The sequence below is a fragment of the Quercus robur genome, chromosome 5 (genome assembly GCF_932294415.1).
Source record: "Quercus robur chromosome 5, dhQueRobu3.1, whole genome shotgun sequence".
Taxonomy (NCBI): Eukaryota; Viridiplantae; Streptophyta; class Magnoliopsida; order Fagales; family Fagaceae; genus Quercus; species Quercus robur.
The window spans coordinates 9,317,083-9,342,301 of record NC_065538.1 but is presented as its reverse complement, the minus strand read 5'-3'; the positions used below and the strand labels follow the sequence as shown (position 1 = coordinate 9,342,301).

Below are 25,219 nucleotides of genomic sequence, written 5' to 3'. Positions count from 1 at the left end.
TATTATTGAACTGGTGACTTGAAGATTTTTTTGTGAAAAAAAAAAATTAATATTAAAAGAAAAACTAATAATGTTGATAAGTAATTCTATGGTGATATAATCTAGACTCGCATTCATTGAGAATTGAAAACACCTACTTATCAAAAAGAAAAACAAAGAGAATTGAAAACCCACCAAATTAAAATATTTTCAAAATGCTTCTGGTACGTTAGTGTATTAAAGTGTTCTTTGGTCATATCAGATGACTAATTAAGATGATAAGAAGTATCATGTTGAACAATGTTGAGAGCCTTATATGATAAGATGGCCAATATTGGTTCTTGGGAAAGATGAGGCTATACTAGTTAAGCGAAAATCTTAGTGCTATCAACACTTATACTTTGGAAATTGGCATCCTCTGTGATAGTTTATCTTAGTGCTATCTACATTTTTTTGTAGAACCATCACTACTCTTGGTGCATGTGAAGCATGCTTATCTACTACTATTTTCTGTCGCTATTCTTTGTTGCTTACCATAAAAGATAGGGACAATTGTATTATAAACAATGTGTGTAAAACAAACATAGCCCTAAAATATAACTTGGTGTCTCTGCTTGTCAGAATGTATGCCAATTTTGTTAAAAACAGGGACGGAGCTAGGATTTCGAGTGAGGGGGGCGAGATACATTCAAATCTAAATGCTTAAAAAATTTGTTATAGCCTAAACCTTCATATCGTAGTTCTAGATTAACCCAAAGACAACCATGTATTTTTAACAAAGCTTCTTTGGGGAACTTCATCAAACACTTAAGTTGCAATTATCCTATGCTAATGCTTTAAGATAAATTCCATAAATCATTTAGAACCCAAATAGAAACTCACAAAAAGAATCAAAATTTAATGAAAATTTGAATAAAAAAAAACTGTATTTTTTGTGAAAGCAAGGAAGTATTGAATAAAAATGAAGCATGAAAATTCAAAACCACACTTTATATATTTTATATTTTGCTTTTTCTCATTGGGCCAGGGGGACCATTGCCCCCATTGGTCCAGCATAGTTACATCCCTAGTTAAAACTTAAAAAGATCAACAAACTTAAAGTGTGATAATTGCAATCACATTTTTTTGTCACTGCTAGACTAGAGTTCTATAATTATTGTGCTTTAGTATAGAGACCTATGTTGCTCCCATAAGTAAAATTTTGAGGGATAACTTTAATTCATTGGAGTCAAAGTATCACATGCTGAATTCTATGGCAAATGTGCTACAATTTGGCCAATGGTAACACTATTTTTTTTTTTTCCTTTTCCTTCCGGTTCAAGCAATTGCTTACAACTAGTGTGTGTTGCTTCCACATGGGTCAACATTTTGAAAGAAAATTTTAATTTAGGGATAATTACACTTTACCCACCTGTGGTTTGCCTCTAATTCTATGTGCCTACCCGTGATTTTAATTTTGACACTTTACTCACCTGTGATTCTCACCGTGAGTGTGCCGTAACCCACCTCTGTTAAAATTAAGGGTAAATAGGTATTTTTGTATAAGTTTTATGTCTCTCTCCTCCCAAAACAAAAATAGCACAAAAATGCAAGAGAAAGAAGATCAAAAAGTGGTATTTGTCTCTCTTTCCCTTCACACAAATCTTGAACATGAAGAACATACCTAGAAAAAAAAAAAATACCCAGATCAACCTATCACTGACTTAATGAAACATCTTCGAAAAATCATTAAGCTGTAAGATTAGAACCCAATTTTCATGGTGGGACAAGGAACTGATTCAGCTTTAGTCACCACTCTTCGCCACTTCTGAACCTTCATATCAAAATCTCTCAACTCCTCCAAGAAACAGCTCTCAGTTTTTGCTTCGGCTTCTCTACAAGCTCTGGTATTCGACTGCGACGGCGTGATCCTCGAGTCCGAGCACTTGCACTGATGGCGTAATAAAAAAAAAAAATTGTCGATCTTGCTCAGAAAATCAAAACCCAATAAGTCTCTCTCTTTCTTTCAATTCTCTTTGTTCTATTAATTCTGTTTGTGAAAATCTTCATTTCTAGCTCTCCTGAAGATCTGCCAACTGATTCAACAAACACTTTGTTTGTAATTTGTTTTGTTGAGAAAATAGTTTGCTGCGGATATGTGTGAAATGGGATTTTCTTTGTTTTGATTGTTACTGTTAGATAATTTTGGGATTGATTTCAAGAGGTGATGCGACGCCGTACAGCGTCGAGTGTTCCCATTGAGCAAATGGAGAAGGGAACCGGAAAGAATCACAACACTATGCTTTGTTTCTTGGCATCTTTGTCAGCTTTCTTTTGGATTTTGTTGTTGTATGTCCATTTCGTTGTGCTTGGAACTAGTAATAGTAATGCCACTGGTGATTCTCTTAAATTACAACCCAGTAATGTCAACACCGATTCAATCAATACCCATTTGCCTGATCCCCATCAAATTCAATTTGACACCCATTTGGAAACTACTTGGGTTCGCAAGAGCAAGAGCAAGAGCAAATTAAACCAAATTTTCTATAAATATATTACTATAAATATACCACTATAAATATCATATTTTCTCAGCAAGAGCAAGAGCTATTTTCTTCTTACCAAGCCTATCAGGTCCAACAAAATTAAACCATATATCTGCTCTCAGACTCTGGGTTTCACCTTTTTTTTTTTTTGAGATTATAGACAGAACTATTAATGTAAAAGAGTAACTGTATACAAATATAAAGAAAAGAACAACGCCTGGGCTTGCTCTAGTGAGCCAACTGAAGAGACAAATAGGAAAAGATAAAGCGCAAGACATATTATGTTCTTCAGATTTTTAGGTATGTTCTTCATGTTCAAGATTTGAGTGAGTGTTTTGATCCGTTTTGGTGTTTGTTTTTTACTTATTCTATGTTATTCTGTGTTAGAGTAACGGAAAGTGGAGAGGTGGGTTACGGCACACTCACGGTAAGAATCACAGGTGGGTAAAGTGTCAAAATTGAAACCACGGGTAGGCACATAGAATTAGAGACAAACCACAGGTGGGTAAAGTGTAATTATCCCTTTAATTTATTATTATAGGTCAAGAATATATTAACCTCTTAGGTAAATTAACCAATTAAGTAGCCAAGTGAACTAATTAAGTCAATTAACAGATAATATACGTGATAGTACAAACAAATCATCAAATAATTAAATACGTGTGAAATACGCGTGAGCACATGCTCAATGACAAATTCTATTATATAGTCTATATTGATTAATTGATGCCTATTTGAAGTTTGATAATTAAAAAGCCCACCCCATGCGGCCCAACATCGACCCAAATCACGAAATTCCAAATATACCCCCAGCCCTCTCTCTCTCTCTGTGTGTGTAGGGTTTTAGCAGAACCAACCCAATTGACGATTTCTACAAAATCACTCTCACATAGAAACACAACAATGGCGTCAAAAACCCTAGTCCGAACCGGAGCGTCACTGGTGAACCGGTTTTTGTCGAACCCGTTTCTTTTGCAGAGTCCGAACCCGAATACGAATCAGCGGATCGTGTCTCAGGGCCTCGATGTCACTCCGAAGCTATTCCCATCGCTCTCCAAGTTCGAAAACTCACTCCACTTGCCTCAGTACCAAAACGACGCCGAATCGATCCGAAAGGTCGCCTCCGAAGGCTTCGTATACCCCTCTGGCCTCCCTTCTCTCAGCTTCTACTTGCCAGAAGGTACTCTCTCTCTCTCTCTCTCTCTGTGTATATATATGTGTGTGTGTGAAAATCATCTGTTTGGTTGCTGGGAAAATGAGGTAAGGAGGTAAGTGTGTGTAGAGGTCATCTGTTTGGTTGCTGGGAAATTGAGGTGAGGAGGTAAGAAATTAGAAATCTTTAGGCTTTTAAATTATACATTTACTATGAAAATGGTGTCTGTAAAAGTCCTCTGGTTGCTGGGAAAATGAGATGAGAAATTAGAGATCTTTGATCTTTTAATTGTGCATTTTCTTATGAAATTGGTAGCTAAGTGTGTGTTTGAGGTGGACTTTTAAATTATGCATTTTCTATGAAATTGGTAAGAGTGAGTGTGTGTGTGTGTGTTTGTGTGTACTCCTTTTGGTTTCTGGGAAAGTGAGATAAGAAATTAGAAGTCTTTAGGCTTTTAAATTATATATTTTCTATGAAAATGGTGTGTGTGAGTGTGTATATATGTCAAGGGCCTTTGGTTGCTGGGAAAATGAGGTGAGGAGATGAAAGATTAGAAATCTTTGGACATTTAAATTCTGCAATTTTTATGAAATTGGTAACTGCATGTGTGTGTGCGGTTGACTTTTACATTATGCATTTTCTATGAAATTGGTAAGAGTGTGTGTCTGTGTGTGTAAAATTGTAACTGTACTCGGGTTGCTGGGAAAGGGAGGTGAAGGAGATAAGAAATTATAAATATTTGGACTTTTGAATTATGGATTTTCTATGTATGTATGAATGAAAGTTCTGTTTGGTATATGAGGAAATGTATGGATGGATGGGCTATCTGTTTGTTAATGTTCTGTTTGGTTTATGGTAAAAATGGTAAGAGATGCTAATAAATTAGGAATTTGGGGTTTATAAATTATGCACTTTTTAATCTATGCTCTAATCTATGCTCTGTTTGGTTTCTAAGGAAATGGAAGGATAGACTAGATGTTTTTGTTAATGGTTTGTCTGTTTGCTGGGAAAATGTGGAGAGGGAGAGATAGAGAGAGATAATGATGATGATGATGATGAATTATAGATTTTTTATTATTTAAATTATGTATCTTTAGGTTGTGGTGAACATCAAAAGGGTGTTTCTTGTTTACTTTGATAAACTGAATATCTAGTTCCTTATTGATAACTTGAATGTGATCTCAGTATCTTATGTCATAAGATATAATATATTAAGATGATATTAAGAAGATGATCTTAATGGAATTGTTGTGTAAAACCAGTTCAAATCAGCAAGGATTCTAACTGATCCGTTGGTCTCTGTGTCTCTTCAAAAATGGGGCTATTATGTTCCCTTGTGAGCATATATGTGATTGATGGACATATAATTTTTTTTAATAATTTATTATTATTATTATTATTGATAATAAGTAATGGACATATGACTATGTTAGACAAAATTAAATTTCTACAAAGCAATCTTTTCTTCAGTGCCTCAAAGCAAAAGAATATCTTTTTTCTAAACTTTTTTTTTTCGTTCTTCAAGAACGTTGAAGTTATAGACGCTTCAGCATGCTCATATGTCTAGCAACTAGATGTGTAGTCCAGTTAAGGCCTCATAACTATAGTTTCTATAAGGACTGCGTCCTTGCCCAATTTCTGCTAAATGTTCTGTTAAGACCATAACTAGCAAGTATACCATTTAGGTTGTGATTTGGAGTAAAAAGTTGGTTGGGTGGGGGTGGATATGTGGAGAATCTCTATATGCAAGGTAAATCATAAATGAGGATAACTTTTGTTATGGTCTTAATTAACTGCTAGTAGGCAGGAATTAATTATAAGCTGCAAAAATTTGATATTTTATGAACTTCAAAACTCAAGTAGGGTGGACCAAATGAAAAAAAAATTCCATACGGAGGGGATTTCTTGCTTCAAACTTCATAGATTATGATATAGAAATACTTATTAGTTATTACCTTGTTTTAGGTAACTGAGACATGTGCTTCTCTTATCTCCTCTATTGAATTTAACTATTTAAAATGATAAACCCCATAAGATCTGTTGTGTGGTGAATGATATGTGGATGCTGATGTTGTTATCCAGATAGCCAATAAGTTTACTTTTTGATGAGATGACTTAGATGGAGTCTTCGAAATTTGGTGGTAGTGTCACCCAAGTTATGCACTTGTTCAGTTGATGCTCATAGTGACTGATGTACTGGTCTGGTAATAATCTCTCTTAGAATGAGATCTCCTGCTCTTGTTGGTGGAGTTTCTTCCACCCTTAGAGCAGGAGGATGTACATGGGTGATTACATTTTGGTTCAATAAATTTTTGTTACTTAAACCAAGAACACTTAGGCTAGAGTGTTCAGGGATTGGGTCAACAATTGAGTCATCAATATCATTTTGTTCAGTCTTTTTGGTTTCTGCATAACTTTAACTGTTCTGTTCTGCAGGAGATGTTTCTTCTTCAAACGAGCCAATGATTTTATTTCCTAAACGGACTTTCCAACCTAGCACTATCCGGCGTAAGAGGAACCATGGATTCTTTGCTCGGTACATCTTCTCTCTCTCTCTCTCTCTCCCCAAAAGAAAGAAAATAAAAAAACCTAGTGTGGGAGAACAGATATTGATCATAATTACTTATCAAAAAAAAAAAAAAGATATTGATCATAATTAGGCTGATATGACAAATCTGACAATTTGCGAACTGGACAACACAATTTATTAGGCATGAGCTTTTTAACTGCATAGGTTGTGGACTGCATTGGCTTCATGTTGGTCGTAGTTGAATTGCTTGGGACATCATTGAGTGTCTATATTACATATAAGAACTTAGGGCAGAGTAATGTGAGAAAATCCTTCATGTGTATTTTGGTACACAACAATGCCCCCCCTACCCTTCTCTCCCACACCCCCCCCCCCCCCTCCTCTCCTCCCCCCTCCCTCCCTACCACACAGCCAACATCTTTCCCTCCTCTGCTCCTCTCCCTACCACTGCCTCACAACTAGTCACCTCCTTAGTTCCCTGGATTCTTTCCATTACTGTTCCCATCACCTTTTGGTTTTTTTCCATACCACTCTATATATCCACCTCTTACTTCTTCACTGACCACCCCACCTCCTTCTGTCCTGCCGTTACAACCACCTTTATTGCCTACACCAACCACTCCCATATCACCCACACCTCTTCCTAACATTTTGCCTCCCCCTAAGTCAGCTCTTAAACCTTCTCCTCAGGTTAGAGGGGGCAGTAAAGGTTCTTTTTGCATAGATTCCAAAATCTTTTCCTTCTCTTTTGATGGCGGGTGAGCTGATTCTTATGCTATTCACGAGAGTCGTTGGAATATGAAAAGTTCCGTTTGGCTGGGTCGTAAGGGATTGAAATGGATTCTCTCATGTTTTGCCGATATTCGTGATTGGGTTCCAGGAAAGGATTTGTTGTATAAATGATATAGAGAAAACAATAAGCTTTTTGAATTCTGGGGAAGGTCGAATAAGGCTGGTATATTTGCGGATATAGCTATGTTTTATGGTGGAGCTCGTCGTGGTTGTGTTGTGGTACCTGCGAGTTCAAACCGGTCTGGGTGGTGCTTGTTTACAAAAGAATTAGATAGTTTCCTATCAGGTTCTACCACTGTTTGGGTGGGAGGGAGGACTTCCAAGGTAGCTATTGGTGGTGGTCCAACAGATGGTGGTGGACATAATGGGAAGAAAATTTTCAAAACTAGCAACCAGCGGGAGTTAAGGAAATTTGAAAATTCTAGAGCTATTTTGGGACATAATGTGTTGAGGGGTGAAACTGTCGTTACAGTTTCTAATAAAAATGGCAGACCCATGCGTGATTTCATGTTTAAGTTGACTACTGACAACTTGGCGCTGAGGGTGTCTAAATCAGAAGGGGGAAAAAGAGTGGTTTCTTGGATAAACCCACATACCTCTCACAAGTCCATTAAAAGTGGGCCTGTTATTTTTAAAAACTTTTCTGTGCATGACAAAGCCCATTTGGCTGACCTGAGAGGTAAGGCCCATGTGGAGGTTTCTTACTCTGTTGGTGTGGGCGTGAGTGTGCATAGCGATCAGAGGGAGGGTTTGGTGGGCGAGAGTTCAAGGCCACCGATGGAGTCAACGGTGGTATCAGTGATGCCTGAGGCTCCGACGGGAGTTAAATTGGTGTTACCTAGTCCCGATCAAGCTTCGGAGCTGCTCGCATCCAACCCGGTGGCTTCGCACCCCGATATGGAAGGCAATATCGTTGCTCTGAGAACACCGGTGGAGTCATGACACCCTGGGTTGAATCGTTTTTCTCTCTTGTCTATTCTGGATAGGGAGGGGGACCCTTGGTTTGAGGAGGAAGTGGAGAACGTTGTTACGGAGTCATGTCCCGAGGTGAATGATGGTGGTGCTTCCCAATTAGGTATGTTGCCTTCGAGTGTTGAGCTTGTAGATGGGTTGCAGAAGGGGGGTTTGGAGCTTTTGCTTCTTCCATGGGAACAAAGTGGAGTGGTAGCTAGTGTTTCTGGTAGTGGGGAGCAAGTGAGTGGTCCTCTGGAGTGTGCACTGCTGTCTCGGTGGGATCCTAAGGAAGTGATGGATAAGGAGTTGACCAGGGTTGATGAAGAGGGTGAACAGTCTATATGGGTGTCCACAATGATGAGGAGTTTTTGCAAAATGGTGGGTTTTCCTATTGTACGGCATGAAGCTCAGTGTGTGGCTTTATTTCGTTTACTGGAACAAGAATGTCTTGAGGTCGTAAACGAGGGGTGTGTTCAAAGACCTATTAAATCTGGTCAAAAAGGTCTTAGAGAACTTCGGGTTCTAGTATCCACAATAAATTACGATGGGTCCTCTTCTCGTTATAGAGGTTTGTCGAACTGTTTTGGGGCTATTGGTAGTTTTAAATGACTTTAAGACTCCTTTCTTGGAATGTTAGGGGTTTGAATAATCCTCGAAAGAGGGAGGTTTGTTAGAATCTTCTTAAGGAATGGAGGTGTGATATAGTTTGTCTCCAGGAAACTAAGCTTTCTTCGGTAAATTCTGCCGTCTTGCGTAGCTTATTGGGTAGTCCTTTCACGGATTGGGCTGTCCTGGATGCGGTTCAAACATCTGGGGGGGTTTTGTTGCTTTGGGATAAGTGGGTGGTTGAGAAAATTTATGTGTTGGTTGGTTAGTTCTCGGTTAGTGTACTTCTTAGGGGAGTTTTGGATGGTTTTGAATGGGTTTGCACTGGAATTTATGGTCCAAACGCAGACCTACATAGGGCTGCTTTGTGGGACAAGTTATCAAGGGTGCGTACTCGATGTAACAAGGCTTGGTTGTTATTTGGTGATTTCAACGTTATTAGATTTCCATGCAAGAGGCTTGGCTGTGACTCTTTCAGCCCAGCCATGTTTGCTTTTTCAGTTTTCATAGAGAATAATTTTCTAGTGGATTTATCATTAGATGGAGCTTCTTTCACTTGGTTTAGGGACTTTGAACCGAATTCTATGTCCCATATTGACAGAACTTTGGTCTCTGCAGATTGGGAGGACCATTTTGGAAAGGTTTCCTAGAGGGTGCTTCCTCGTATTATTTTTGATCATTGTCTGCTATTGGTGGAAACTGGTGGTGTGGGTAGGGGGCGCTATGCTTTTAAGTTTGAGAACATGTGGTTAAAGGTTGAGGGTTTTGTTGAGAAAGTTCAACAGTGGTGGAACAGTTATTGCTTTATGGGTTCTCCAAGCTTTGTTTTGGCTTAGAAATTAAAGGCTCTTAAAGAAGACCTAAAGAAGTGGAATAAGGAGGAATTTGGTGATTTGGCTTTTAAGAAGAAGAGTTTGCTGTCGGAATTATTGGGTTTGAATGCCAAGGAAGATATGCTGGGCCTTTTGCATGAGGAACAAGCTCGCTAAACTCAAGTTAAAGGTGAGATTGAAGTTTTAGCTTCCTTGGAAGAGACTTTTTGGAGACAAAAGTCCCATGCTCTATTTGTGAAGGAGGGAGATAACAATACACGCTTCTTTCATAGATTAGCAAATTCTCATAGAAGGGCTAATCATATTAGCAACGTTGAGGTTGATGGTGTATTATATGAGGATGAATCTGCTGTACGCTCTTAGGTGGTCCAATTTTATCAGGAACTATATACAAAGACAGACACGTGGCGTCCAACCGTGGATGGGTTGGATTTTGCTTGTATTGGGTAGGATGATAGGTTATCCATTGAGAGGGATTTCTTGAAAGAAGAAGTCACCCAAGTTTTGGTAGGGATGGAGGGGGATAAAGCCCCTAGTCCGGATGGGTTCACCATGGAATTTTTTCATAAATGTTGGAGGGTTGTGGAGGCTGATGTTATGGATGTATTCAAGCATTTTCATAGGTATTCTGTTTTTGAAAGGTCTCTTAATGCTTCTTTTCTCTCTTTAATTCCTAAGAAAGCTAATGCTGTCAATATTAAGGATTTCCGGCCTATTAGCTTGGTGGGCAGTGTTTACAAGTTGTTGTCTAAGGTGTTAGCGAATAGGTTGAGAGTGGTGTTAGACAGTCTGATCTCAGGGACTCAAAATTCCTTTGTTGATGGAAGACAAATTTTGGACTCAATGTTAATTACAAATGAGTGCCTTGACAGTAGATTGAAGTGTCATTCCCCGGGTGTAGTTTGTAAGTTGGATATAGAAAAAGCCTACGATTATGTAAATTGGGATGCCTTACTTTATTTGTTGAATAGGATGGGCTTTGTGTTGAAGTGGAGGGAGTGGATTATGGCTTGCATTTTCACTGTTCACTACTTAGTTCTGGTGAATGGATCCTCGGCAGGCTTCTTTGGAAGTTCCTGTGGGTTGAGACAAGGTGATCCTTTGTCCCCTCTTCTTTTCCTTTTGATTATGGAAGTTTTATCTCGGATTCTGAAGAAAACAGAGGATAGTGGTCTGCTTCGTGGTTTTCATGTGGGACCAGTTAACTCTAGTGGGGTTTGCATTTCACACTTGCTGTTTGCAGACGATACTATTATGTTCTGTGATGCATCTAGAGATCAATTGTTGTCCATTAGATTGGCTTTGTTTGGCTTCCAAGCTTTTACTGGTTTGAAGGTAAATGTGGAGAAGAGTGAGATTGTCCCGGTGGGGGAGGTTGGTAATATAGGTGCTTTGGCGGACATTCTTCGCTGTAGGTTGGGTAGCCTGCCTATGAAATATTTGGGAATGCCTTTGGGCACCCCGTACAAAATTGCATCTATTTGGAATCTTATTTTGGAGAAGATGGAGAAGAAGCTGTCTAGTTGGTCTTTATTTTTCTAAGGGTGGTAGACTTACACTCTTGAAGAGCACCCTCTCCAGCCTTCCTACATACTACCTGTCCCTATTTACCATCCCTGTAGCTGTGGTTGATAGATTGGAGTATATTCAAAGGAATTTTTTATGGGGGTCTTTGGAGGAGTGTTTTAAACATTCTTTGGTGGCTTGGGAGAAGGTGTGTTCACTTCTTGAGACGGGTGGTTTGGGGGTTAGGAAGTTAGTTCACTTCAACCAAGCCCTCGTAGGGAAGTGGTTATGGAGGTTTGGCCAAGAAGGAACTCATCTTTGGCGGAGGGTTATTGCCACCAAATATGGAGAGGGCCAAGGGGGGTGGAATACTAAAGAATGCAGAAGGGCCCACGGGTGTGGTCTTTGGCGTGGTATTAATAACGGTTGGGAAAGGTTCTCCAAACATTTGGCTCTTGTGGTGGGTGATGGTTCCCGCATTCTTTTTTGGCATGATAGGTGAGTTGGGGATACCTCACTTAAAATGCTCTATCCTCGGTCATATGCATGTTCACATGACAAGAAAGCTTGCATTTTTGAATTGTTGGGTCATCAGGAGGATGGGAGTAATAGATTCTGGAACTTGGGATTTTATAGGAATTTTCATGAGGGGGAATTAGAAGCTGCTTTCTCTTTCCTAAATTTCATCCAGTCTCGGATTCCAAGAGGCATTGGGTGTGATAGTCCCCTTTGGTGTCTTAAAGGGAATGGTAAGTTCGATATTCGTTCTTTTTATAAGAAGCTCAGGGGCACACCTCTCTCTAGTTTCCCTTGGAAGGGGATTTGGAAAATCAAGGTTCCTAAAAGGGTGGCTTTCTTCTTGTGGACCATTGCCTATGGTCGGATTCTTACCTTGGACAATTTGATGCTCTGAGACCTCCCTTTGGCGAATAGGTGCTATATGTGTTGCTGTTCTACGGAATCTGTGGATCTTCTCATTCACTGTCCTGTAGCTTATTCTTTGTGGGTGCAAATGTTTCAAGTTTTTGGGATTCAATGGGTCATGCCAGGTTCAGTGGAGAGTTTGGTGTTTTGTTGGAGTAATTGGTTGGGGAAATTTTCCTCGGACATATGGAATATGGTTCCTGGCTGTTTGATGTGGGTTGTTTGGATGGGAAGAAACAGGTGCTCTTTTGAGGCTATAGAAAATTCGCTTGATCAGTTACAAGCTCTTAGCCAAAGTACTCTTTTTGAATGGGCTAGGTGCTGGGGTTCCTCAAACTGTTCTTTTACTTTGGAGTTTTTTACCTCCCTTAGAAGTGCCCCTTAAGTTGCTCTTCTTTATTCTGTTGCTTCTGTTGTTTTTGTTTGCTGATTTTTGTGTTCACCATCATGAACACCTTGTATTTGCTGTCTTCATCTTTTGTTCAAGTTTAATATAATTCTTATAACTCATCAAAAAAAAAAAAAAAAAAAAAAAAAAAAAAAACTTAGGGCAGAGATTTTTTGGAGTTTTCCTCCCACTTCATGGTCAGGTGTCTGCCTTCTGGCCTGTATTAAATGGCTTTATGAATCTTTCTTAGCTGGGAAAACTGTGAGCAAAACTATGTAGGATTTGCATGTTGGCTAATGCACTTTTTCACGTGAACAGCAAGGCAACCAAGGGTGGGAGGAGGGTCATTGCTCGAAGAATAGCAAAGGGCCGGTTTAGAATTACAGCTTAGAATCCTTGCCTTTGGTTTGAATCAAGCCAAGTCTGAGGCTTGCCGGACTTCATGATTAGACTCTGAATTGGAACGAATCTTTGCCTTTTGTGGTGGGTTAGTGTGTCCTTAAGGTCTAGAAGGCCTTTGAATACAAATCGTATGATCTCATTTCTTCTGTGGAACTTGAAATGTAAAACTTCAGATTCTGTTATTCTCCACATATAACTCCAAGAATCTTTTTGTTTGTTACTCAAGTCTTGATTATGCTAAAGTTTGTAGTTTCAATGCCTGTAAAGTTCAGTTTTGTTATATGTGATTTTGTTTAACCTATATCCATTGTAAGAACAAGAAACAAAGGAAAGAGATGAGGGTGCTCGGAAGGAGCAGTGCTGTTAAGCTACAGTAATAGATGGATAAGAGAGAGAGAGAGAGAGAATTGTTTGAGTTGTTTAATTGTTTTCTGTCTACCTCGTATTATTTGGAAAGTAAGGTTTTGTCTGTATATGGCGGCTTCTGCTGTATTCCATGGAAGCTTAACAGGGTTTTGTCCAAGGTTGTCTTCAGAAATCTTTTCAAGATTAAGGGTCTGTTTGGATAGAACTTATTTTGCTGAAACTGAAAACTGAAAACTGAAAACACTGTAACAAAATAATTTTTAAATGTGTGAATAGTATTGTGGGACCCAATTTTAATGAAAAAGTTACTCAAAAATGAGATTTGTGGGTCCTATACACTGTTCACAGGACCCACAAAACTAATAAAAAGATTGAGAAGTCAACAATTACCGGCTACTGTTCACATGAACAGTAGCCGTTGTTCCCTAAATGAGTGCGCAGCAGCAGAACAGAAAAAAAAAAAAAAAAAAAAAAAAAAAAAAAAGTTGAAGAAACGTAAACGCAAACGCAAAAAGCTGGATCCAAACCCAGCTTAAGGGTATTTAAAATCAAGACAAAAATGTCGTTGTATAGCAGTGTATGTATTGAGCTCGAAAGTCTTTTATTGTTTGGTTTTGGTCTGCGTTTTTGGGGAGCAAGGTAAGGTTGGGTTAGGATAAACAATAATTCTTAGCCTTGACTAAAGAGAAGAAAAACAATATTTCAAATTAAAATTTTAAAAGGTTCCGAAATAGTATTGAATTATTATTTGTTAGAAGGAGCAAGAAGAGAAGAACGTCCCTGCTTTGAGCAGCCACGTAATTATTTTAGCTAAGCAAAATAATAATTAACGAGGTCTACAATGATTACATGTGCCTTAAGAAAAATCCTTGCTTTCTGTTCAGCATAATTATCTTTTGCAATGAAAGCGGTATCAGGTAAGGTATTGAAGGTTTAAGATTGCATTATCTCGTCAATTTAGTGACATTCTTTGGTTTTCTTTATGAGGATAATCAAGATTTAAATCCCTATCATTCCCTTATTGTAACAATTAAATTATAAAAACAAAGGAAAGACAGTATCTCAACCAAAAAACTTGTTTAATTTCATTTCAAATTCTTTTAAATTGTGTTTGAATTTGAGGCCATAAAATGAGGGGTTTTGAAGAATAATATTAAATATAAAGTGCTTGATATATGTACATGGATTTGAGATTTAAAGCTTTTTCTCTAATAAAATCAGTTCTAAAATTATAAATTCGAAATAACATTTTACATCCTATCATTTTAAATCTACATACTAATAAACATTTAAACACAATTTAAAAGAATTTGAAATAAAATTAAACAAGTTTTTTGGTTGAGATACTGTCTTTCCTTTGTTTTTATAATTTTAAATCTACATACTAATAAACATTTAAATTCATCTATAATCTACATAATACAAATTTAAATATATTTATAATTTTCAATATAGTTAAAAAAAATTGTTTTCCATATTTTATTCAAAAAACTAAATTGTAATTTGAACCCCTAAAATTTGGAGTAATTTTGATTTTACTTACTAACGAACACCTCCTCACAGCACATCGATGGAGGGCCTGTTTAGACCCTCAAGCCCAGTCTACTGCTGCTGGTTTGGTGTTGTAGCTCTCTGCAGCACTTACTGATGTGTGCTGTTGTATGCTGCTATGTGTGGTCTGTTTGCTGTGTTGCTATGTGTGTGAGATCAAGTCAAGCCTGTTGCCGCAACCCTTACTGCTACTACAATTAAGTTGCTGCACTGTCATTATATTGCTGAGTAGTTGTAGGATAAGCGTTAGTGATACTACCACCATTTTACTGTTAAGCCTAATTATGTTGGCTAATTAGCCATGTAATCTTTACTAATTAGCTATGTGACTATATTAGGAAGGTTAGATAGTAAATTATTGGCCTTACTGATTGTTAATTGGGAACTTGTACCCGAGTTGCACTCTCATTTTGTATTCCTTCAAGAAATAAGAAATATCCTCTTTCTCTCTCAAATTCTTCTTAATCTCTCTCTCTCTAATCTCTAGGAGGTTAGGCTATCCTCGAGATTATATAATATCCCAATTATAGAACATTGAGAATAAACAGGTTACTAACAAAGGTTTAAATTCAAATGATACCTAACTTTATAGGTATAAATTCAAAATTCGAATTGAAACATTAAGCAAAATTAAAATTTCTCCAAGTTTTGAGGATCAAATATGCAATTTAAATTATTCAAAATTTTAAACTAAAAACTGAAGTTCAAATCTTCTCTTCAAAGTTCAAATAATTTCATCCCAATGAAATGACTAACAAATATACTTAAAAGATATAGAATAATATATTTTGTTCTTATTGTGAGTCTGTGACCCAAGAAATATTATTTAAAATGTATATGCGTCCCCCCATTGTGGTTCTCATCCACACATTGTTTTATTGTGTGAGGGATGTTGCAATTTCCAATGTATAAAATACATTCTCCTGCTGGGAAGGATAACGATTGAGGTTCATGCTTAATGCTTTAATGCTTTATAACGAATAACGAATATATGTACAAGGATGAAATTGACGGATGATGGCACAGCTAGCCGACCACGAAAACATGACACTTAATCATTTCGGGAACATGGAGATTATTGTGAACCACTATGAACACATTAACCCACATTAAAAGTAGAAGCTTTGTTTTGTATTACTTAAAAAAAAAAAAAAAGGAAATGCAGAAAATATAAAAATATTTCAAAATGTTGGTGTGGGTATACGTTCGAAACACTTTTATTTTTCTCTCTTTCTTTGGCATTTTTGGGTAATTAGTCGCTGGGCATTCGTGGGTGATTAGCCATTGGGCAATTATGGATAAACTAGCCATTGGGCATTTATAAATAAACTAGCCATTGGACATTTGTGTTATTAGTAACCAATAACTATAGACTATTATTTTCGTCAATAACCAATATAATGTTTATCATAACACACTTTCCTATCATATTTCTTTTGCTATATATTTCCAGACACTAAATTTATGTTCTGTTTCTCTCCCATGTATTTTTCTACAATTTATATTTGTTAAATTAAAGAATGGCAATGCATTATAGGGTTGTTCTTAAACCTCTGCGAGTGAAAGTGTATTCATCATGAAGCTCGATTCTATAATCTAAGCTTGGGGAGCTATTCAGCTAATTAATATAACCAATTGCACCGAGGGTGACACGAATAAACTTTTTACACTACTCTTTGCATAATTCTATAATATTGTGATAGATTGTTCCTAAACTCTTTTCTTTATTTTCTATTTATGCAATTTACATTCTTGCTAATTATTTGAGATATTATTTACTAAATCAAACTTGTTTATTCACTGTTATATTTCTAACACAAAATAATGATTCATTTTCATCTCACATCTCTTATTAGATTGAGTGGTCGTTTGTAAGAGCTTATTTTCACTAGCCTATTGAACTTAAAAAATTAGCTAAGTAAAAGTATAATTAGAGCATTCATAATAGAGGTGTTAAAATAGCTTACCCTTTATTAAGTGGCACTCAAGTCAAAATTTTAGCAACTTGCTACAGTAACCTGCCACTCTACAGTAAGTTGTACCAGGTTATTGTAGAGGTTACTTATTATAGCAAGTTGCTAATATTTTTTTATTAAATTCTTTCTTTCTTTCTCTCTCGTGACTCTCTTTCTCAACCTCTTCCTTTTCTTCTGTCTCCTTTCTCCTCTATAACTCTATCTCACCATTTCTTTGGGTTTTTGTTTTTGTGTGTGTTCATCATAAGGCGGTTTGGTAGCTGTGGTGGTGGTGGCGGTTGATTTTTCTGGTGGGGTTGGCTATGGCAATGAGTTGTGGTTGTGGTTGTGATGGTGGGTTGTTGTGGCTAGTGGTGATTTTTTTTTTCTTTCCTTCTACGATGGGTTGTGATTGTTGTAGTACTGGTGGTTATGGTGGCAATGGCTAGTGGTATGGGTTTTTATTTTGTTTTATTTATTTTTTTCTTTTTGTAGTGGGTTGTGGTTGCCACGATGCTGGTTGTGGCTGGTGGTGAAAGTGGTTGTGGCTAGATGCTATAAATTTTTGTGGTGGCTCTTTTTTTTTTTTTTTTTTTTTTTTAATATTATTTTAATGAGGTGTTTATATGATTTTAAATGAAATGGTAAAAAAAAAAAAAAAAAAAAGAGTATTTGATGTTGGTGTATTGTAAAAGTGTGATGTTAAAATTTTAAAATAAATAAAATAATTTTTTGAGTTGCTAAAAGTTACAGTAAATTTTTAGAAACTTTGTTGTGAATGCTCTTATATTAGGTGTTGTTAAAATCGAGATTTTACATAAAATCAGTGGAAGGGCCTCATGGATTAGATTGAGAATGGTAAAATTCCACTTTCCCTAAATTTTTACTTAAATAAAAATGATGTAAATAATTATTAAAAAAGAGAGATAAATTAAACATAATACGATTTTTATACCCTATATCTCTACTAACTAAAGAAATATTTATATATATAAAAAAAATTAATAGGGAGTCAATAATTATTATTCTAAATTATTAATTAGTAAATGAGCAAGGATCACCTTTTTCAAACTTCAAAAAACAAATTTTAAATCATATATAAAATAAGAAAATAAAAGAAAATTTTAGTTTAGATTACACTATATATATATATATATATATATAAACCTCTTATTTTTTTAATTCCAAAAAAAAGAGAGAGTTACTCTTATGTTTTCCTTCTAGTGTATAAAAGAATTCCTCCTGCTAAACCCAACGAAAAAAAAAAAAAAAAAAAAATCAAAAAGACAAATATATTAAATAATAGTGTTCTCTTCTTTCATCCACGTTAGGTTCCTCGATGATCCATCAGGCAAGTAGTCAAAAAGCTATTAAACGGTAGTTTTCAACCTTAAAAAGAAGCTTTAAACAATAGCCTCTTCGATCTATTAAACAATAGTTGTCATCATTAAAGGCAAAGTATATATTGAAAAATAGTTTTCATCATTAAAGGCAAAATATTAAACAACTAATAGCCTATAAGGTCTAGTAACAGCGTACAAACTTTATTAAACTACAAACAAAAGGCAAAAAGGTTGAGATAAATGGACATGGCTTGGGTCCAGTGTTTCTATGCATTAGACCCAAGCCTTGCCCAAGATAAACACAATTGAGAGCTAGGAATAGCCAATAGCTGGGCCAGAAGTTTCAGGAATCGAAAGTCGTAATTACTCTCAAAGATCTGGTGAAAAGTGAAGCAAGCAATGCACTGGGGAAAAGAGCAAAGAGTAGACATGCAGAAAGAGATTGTTGACACTGCCATCGTTGTTAATCCGACTTTCTTCTTTATTATTATTATTATTATTATTATTTTTGAGTTAGTGATTTTTTTTATAATGTTATTTACTTATTTTTCTGAAATTGATGCTTGATAACTGTAAATGGATTTGGCAACATTTGATTTGAGAGCATCATGTGGAGAACAAGTTTCTATTTTTCCTTAATGAGATTTTATTTGAGCTTGTAGTAGAATCGTCTTGGATTGACCTAGGATCATGATCTTATGCGATCCCATGATTTGACATGCGATCTTTCTCTAACTATATGGTTATAATGATTATAATCTAATCTAGATTGATTTGACAATCTAGCATTATAGGATCTTACAATCTTATGATTTTGATAAGCATGATTTTACATTTATACCTAAAAAAAAAAAAAATTTATAAATGTTGTGCATAAACTAAATAAGATGAATAAATAGCTTAATGTAATTCATGCTTATCAAAACTGAGATCCATATCATATCATAAGATCCTACTATTCTAGATTGCAAAATTGATCCTGATTGGAGTGTAAATCATTATAATTCCTATAATATAGTTGGAGTAGTATTGGATGCTAGATTTTCGGTACACGTAGGATCACGATCCTAGACAATTCTACTACAAACACAAATCAAATCTCATTCAACCAAAATAGAAGCTCACGTTCTCCACATGATGCTCTCAATTCAAATATTAACAAAGCCATTTATATTTATCAAGCTTCAATTTCAGGAAAAAAAAAAAAAAAAATCACAAACCCAAAATAATTTAAGAAGAGGGGGGGATTAATGAAGATGGCAGTGTCGGCAATCTCTTTCTTAGTAGCTTACTTTAACTTTTCACCATATATTTGAAAGCAATTACAACTTTTGATTCTTGAAGTTTCTGGACAATTCCTAGCTCTCAACTGTGTTTATCTCAGGCAAGGCTTGGGTCCAATGCATAGGAGCATTGAACCCAAACTTGTGTACATCCATTTTGCTCTCAATTGTGTTTGCCTTTTGTTTATGGTTTCGTAAAGTTTGTGCACTGTTGCTAGATGTGATTGGCTATTATTTAATATATATATATATATATATATATACACACACTTTGTTTTAAGGATGAAAATATTTTTTTAATAGCTTAATAGTTTTTTTGACTGGTTTCCTGATGGATTCCATCAGGCAACCAGTCAAAAAAACTTTGTCCTAATATATGTTTAAGGGTGAAAGAACACTATTATTTAATACATTTTCTTTTTATGTTGTTGTTGCTTAGCAAGGAGGAACTCTTTTATATAACAAGAGATTTTATTTATTTATTTATTGATTTATAATTTGTGTAATATTCTAAATTAATATTTTTTCTTTTATATATAATTTTAAATTTTATGAATTTTGAAAATGTTGATATTTTCCCATTTAGTGTCTTTTTGGCATAATTAATTTTGTCAGTTTATTTTACTATTCAGCTTATTTTTGCTACTATTTATGGAATCATTACACTTTTGGTACTATTCATAGGTTCCACTGCATTATTTCAACTAACTTTTACTTTTATCTACAGTACTTTTAGCAAAAAGTTTTCAGTTTCAGTAAAATAAACAGATTCTAAACAGACCCTTTAATAAAATGCATCTTAATTTAATTAGGCTCTATTCATTTCATTAATAATACATATCTTAATTTAATTAGTTTTTTTTTTTTTAAATTTTTTATTCATTTTCTCATCCATCCATTTTTCCAATAGTTACAATTACAAAAGCTACGGTTATTAAAACTAATATATTCAATAAAGATATAGGGAAAGGACAAGAAATTTGCACTCCAATTGTTTCGTTGTAAAATATTTTTTGATGTAAAATACTTTCAGTGAAAATATTTTCTTTTTTAGTGTTAGGTTGTGTTCTTGAAAATGCTCCAAAAAAATCAAATAACACCCAAGATCAAAATAACATCACACACATTGAAATAGATATTAAAATCACCCCTAAAAATCCCAATGTTGACAACCACCATGAGATCCACCCATTGCCAGTGAACTTCAAAGCTGTGAAATGCCCTAGGCCAATCACCAATAAACTCCAAAACCGCGAAATGCCTCCATGTTTAAGCCTGAGATCGATGCTAGAGACTTCATCGATCACCTTTGTTAATGTTGCTCGCTCATTAGTTAGAGCCCCATCGGTCTCTACAAGAGAGAAGGGAGGGTGGAGGGTGTGGGTGGGTTGTAGTGAGTTTTGGAAAACATTTTACATAAAAATTTGATGTAAAACATTTTTCAAATTTTTACAAAGAGTTTTCCAATTAACGAAAAAAGTTTTTTTGTTTGACTAAATTTTACAATGAAACAAACACTTGAAAATGCAAAAAATGTTTTCTAGAAAATATCTTACAAACAAATTAACAAATGGAGCATTAACCAAACAAGGCTCGCAATAGTCTCATATGTAGTCCATATAAAACAATTTTTAAAAATTAGGGATGTGCATTCAACCCTCGAACTCAACGCAATTCAATCCAACCCACCCAACCCGATGGCTTAGATTGGCTTTTTATGGGTTGATGGATTGGGTTGTGTTCTATTAACTTTTTGTTTTGGAGATTGAGTTGGGCTGGTTTGTGTTGGCGAGATTTTTAATCAAAGTAACGCGATCCAACCAATGCTATTAATAGTTTTTAAAATATATGTTATTTAAATTTGTTAGTTCGATTTATTTTGAATTTTGAGACTTACTTTAGATTTGTTAATATTTTTTATTTTTATTTTAAGATTTCATTTTTACAAAGTTGGGTTATTAGAATGGGTGTTGGTATTACTATCAAATCAAACCCCCATTGGGTTGTTAGTTTCTCAACTCGAGGAGATTAATTAGCTTGAGTGGATTGAGTTGAAAATACCTCAAACCCAACTCATGTACACCCTTATCTAAGCTAACCTTCACTCTTTTTGTTGTTATTATTATTATTACTAGTCAATAACTTGTGCGGAGCACCAAAAAATATAACATATTATGATTTTTTTTTTTTTTTTTATAATGTTTTGTCTATCTATTCTACCATTTAATGAACTATGATATAACAAGATTCTAATAGAATGTTAAATATAGAATAGAGTCTAAATTCAACTAAAAATATATATTAGAATAATAACATTTACAATTTAATGAACTATGATATAACAAGATTCTAATAGAATGTTAAACATAGAATAGAGTCTAAATTCAAACTTAAAAATATATATAAGAATAACAACATTTACAATTATCATTTAATTATTATTATAATTTTCGTCTTCTCTTTTTCTCCTTATCATGTTTATTATTTTATTATTATGGTTCTCATTAATACAAATAAATAAACATGAAGGCGTTCACAAAACCACTAGGACCACACGTAAACCGACATCCAAAACTACTAGCAAAATCAAATAATTATAATGCACCTTGCGGTGTGGTGCAGTTTGCATTTTATGTTAAATATTTATTATATGAACTAGGTGTTGATCACTTGATTTTTAAAATATAAAAGATTAGGTCTTTCACACTTAAAAACTTGTTGAATAACTCTTAATCAGCCAAAAAAAAAAACTAGTCCAATATTTTAAAAATTAGCCCAAAACAGAGGAAAAACTAGCTTTAGACGGAGTAATACAGTCCAAAATCTTGAAAAGTGTTCTAGTCTAAATCTGGCTAAATCACACATATGACCGCAAAACTAAGATGTGGTGAGGTGACAAAAATTAACCAAAACTGCACCATGAACACCTGAACACGTGTTAATCCCTCAAAATTGATTAGCAGAAGTTCCATATATAGGAAACCATACGATTGACAAACCTCTGAGGATTGAGGATTAAAGAATTATTATATCTCTAACTTTCCTCCATAATCAGATGAATTAACTTTCTGTATGCTTTCAATAATGAATGGTACGATCTTATCCGGCAGTACCCCTTAATTGACTATCAGTTTATCAAGAGCTTTCTTGCCTGGACGTTGACTATGGAGTGTGTGGAATTGTCTTTGCATGTTGTATTCACCCACCAATCTCGGGAAAAAGAGAGAGAGAGAGAGCCCTCATTCTTGGAATTGGAAAATTATGATGAAACCAGGTACGTACTAAGGTACGTTAAGGGACCGATTCCGGTCCCAGAAAAAGTGGAGTATTTTTTTTGGACACAATTACAAAATATATGAGATTTTCTTTATATTAAAAAAAAAATCTATTCATTTAAAAAACCCGGCCATTTGTTGAAACATGAATCCATCTTGAAGAAATTTTCACATTATCTTATTTTATTGAAGTATGTATCATTTACAACTCTTGCTTTTTAATTATTTAATTAATTAATTTATTTATTTATTTATCTCGCTGAATTACGAACTCTCATTTATTTTGGGATGAACAAAGGGAACAACTACAAATATCGAGTAGTTCACTAGGAAGTCGGAACTCATACAATATATTAATTAAGTTGACAAACTTGAATAACCTACACATATTTTTTGAACTTCAGCCAACGTTACTCACTTTAGCTATAGAAACATTATGTTTTCTAAAGAAGTTTCACTTATGTCTTGTGCACATAACTAGAAATAAATGCATTGTATCAGATTATAGATCCAACAATTAATAGACAGAACCAAACTCCAACAGAGTAGCATGTCTATGTCTCCCAGCTTGAACGAAGATTAGAGTTTGTGACAAATTGGCCGCTTGATAATGGTGACAATGATGAAGCTGATGAATATGATGATGATGATGACATGATGGCATCCATGTACTCCATATGATTATTGGGCACTTGTGTATCATGTGGATAATTACAACCAGCTGGAAAATATGGGAGTACTCTAGCAAGTGGGTCATGGTCTTGTGAAGCACATGAGCAAAACATGCCACAACAATTACCACTGATAATCTCCTCACAAGGTTTTGGAATCATGGATGTTAATGGATCCTCATCATAATGTGGTGCCGAGATACTTGGACCAATAAGTTTATCACCAATATAATGTTGTGTTGCTCCACTAGTGCTGAAATTTTGATGTTCTTGATTAGGATCAAATTGTCCATCAGGTTGATAGCCTAATGACCATAGTGGGTCATAAGAAGAAGAATTTGATGGTGGTGCCATAGGGGGTGGAAATTGAACCAAATTGGCACCATAATTGGTTTGCTCTAATTTAAGATCACCATGATCAAAGCCTTGCAACATTGGGGTTGGAGTGGGAAGGTATAGCTGGTCTTGTTGAGAGCTTAGGATCCAATTAGGGTTTACATTTAGAGAGAAAAAACCTTCCTCGTTGTTACCATTGTAGTGCATATCAGGATAGGTGGCAATGGTAGGAACATCATGAGAAATCAGCTTCTTCTTTATGCTTGAATTCCAAAAGTTCTTGACTTCATTATCGGTTCTCCCTGGTAGGTGCTTGGCTATTTGAGCCCACCTGTCCAAAAATAAAAAGTTCCCTTTTGCATGAAAAAATGACATACATAATGGGGGGTGATGATAAGACTAATAATGATATGAAGAAGAAAAAAAGAAGAAGATAATATTAAGGATATTATAAACTTTACTGCAAGAAATTTATAAATTAAGTTGTCAACTGTTAAATATAGTAAAAAAAAGTAAAAGAAAAATTATTTATTACGTTATAGATGGTACTAATCAATTGTTAGGTCGATTTGTAAAGTTTTCATAGTATAATTAGTAATAACTTTAGTATTTAATCATCGCACTTTTAGTGCAGTGGTTATTCCACAAATATAAGTGTTTGTGGAGGATAAGAGTTGGGGTTCAAGTTTTCAAAAGAGAGCTTTACACACATATATATATTTAGATCATGTTAGAGTAGAAATTCTATTTTGAATAAAAAAAAACTTTAGCATTAAAAAAAAAAAAAAAAAAAAAGGATCTTACTTGTTTCCTAGAATGCCATGAAGTTCAATGATGAGGGCTGCTTCTTGGGGAGAGAAACTCCCACGTTTTAAGTCAGGTCTGAGATAATTTATCCATCTTAGTCTGCAGCTCTTTCCACATCTCTGCAGGCCTGCTTCATAGAAACCATACAACAAAAAGATATAAAAAAGAACAATTGAGAAACAATAGTATATAGGAACGCATGAAAGCTAGTGCAAATGAAATGAGAGAGAGAGAGAGAGAGAGAAGTGATACTGTTACCAGCAAGTTTTGGGACAGAGCTCCAGCAACCATGGCCATAGTTTGAAATGTAGTTGATGAGTTTCTCATCTTCCTCTGGTGACCATAGTCCTCTCTTCACCTTCTGCTTGTTACAGCACGAGTGATGTCCCATCTTTCTCTCTAAAAGCAGTGTTAGTGCAGCCAATGATAGATCATAAATAAGTACTGAGGAATAAGTTTAAAAAGACGCAAAAAATCAGAGAGAGAGAGAGAGAGAGAGAGAGAGAGAGAGAGAGAGAGAGAGAGAGAAAAGAAATGTAAAGAAAGGCCGCACTAGGTCTAGCCCTAGGTAGGAGAGGTTACACTTGTTTTACACCCAAAAAAAACCCCAAAAACCAAAAAAAAAGAAAAAAAGAAAAGAAGTGAAAGAGTAGTAACCGCGTGAAAACAGAAGAGAACAACGAAATGAGCGATTTGGAAGTGTGAGTACTGAGAACACTGAGGCTATGAATTTAATGTAAGAGCTGTACTATGGTGGCCCAGTTAGGGTTTGTAGCAAAGGGCTAAAACCTGCACTATCATCCATTAAGAGCTGTATTGCTTATAAAGGATCGGATCCTTCTTTGTTTGCTCAGTGTTTGGACTAGCTTGTGCTCGTGTCACACCTGCATGGTGGTGGGTCCTTTTATATGTCCCACTTTGGACACATCTAGGATTCTTGATCAAGCAAACACATTTTTTGGGATGAAAATATGTGATTGTGGACGCTTTACCATCTAGATTGGACTTATTGAGTATGGGCAATAATGAGATTTTGAGCT

The 25,219-nt window shown here is 35.4% G+C and overlaps 1 protein-coding gene and 1 pseudogene across 2 annotated transcripts; one reads left to right on the top strand and one right to left on the bottom strand.

Moving 5' to 3' along the window:
* The first annotated feature begins 3,326 nt into the window (after positions 1–3,326).
* Positions 3,327–14,964, top strand: LOC126725077 (uncharacterized). Of its 2 annotated transcripts, none has more exons than XM_050429581.1 (3): positions 3,327–3,684; positions 6,094–6,193; positions 14,522–14,964. In XM_050429581.1, exons 1-3 carry the CDS (start codon positions 3,408–3,410, stop codon positions 14,604–14,606), a joined length of 462 nt encoding a protein of 153 aa, XP_050285538.1. In that variant the 5' UTR covers positions 3,327–3,407; the 3' UTR covers positions 14,607–14,964. The 2 variants fall into 2 exon arrangements, with proteins under 2 accessions (XP_050285538.1, XP_050285539.1); XM_050429582.1 differs by lacking the exon at positions 14,522–14,964 and adding an exon at positions 12,509–12,852 and having other exon boundaries at positions 3,330–3,684.
* A 7,693-nt stretch (positions 14,965–22,657) lies between these two features.
* LOC126725074 (transcription factor MYB24-like) lies at positions 22,658–24,996 on the bottom strand (annotated as a pseudogene).
* Between the last annotated feature and the right edge of the window lie 223 nt (positions 24,997–25,219).

Coding starts and splice junctions, on each gene's coding strand:
- LOC126725077 (XM_050429581.1), top strand. CDS start 3,408: ATGGCGTCAAAAACCCTAGTCCGAACCGGAGCGTCACTGGTGAACCGG. Junction 3,685..6,093: donor CAGCTTCTACTTGCCAGAAG/GTACTCTCTCTC, acceptor TCTGTTCTGCAG/GAGATGTTTCTTCTTCAAAC. Junction 6,194..14,521: donor AACCATGGATTCTTTGCTCG/GTACATCTTCTC, acceptor ACCTCCTCACAG/CACATCGATGGAGGGCCTGT.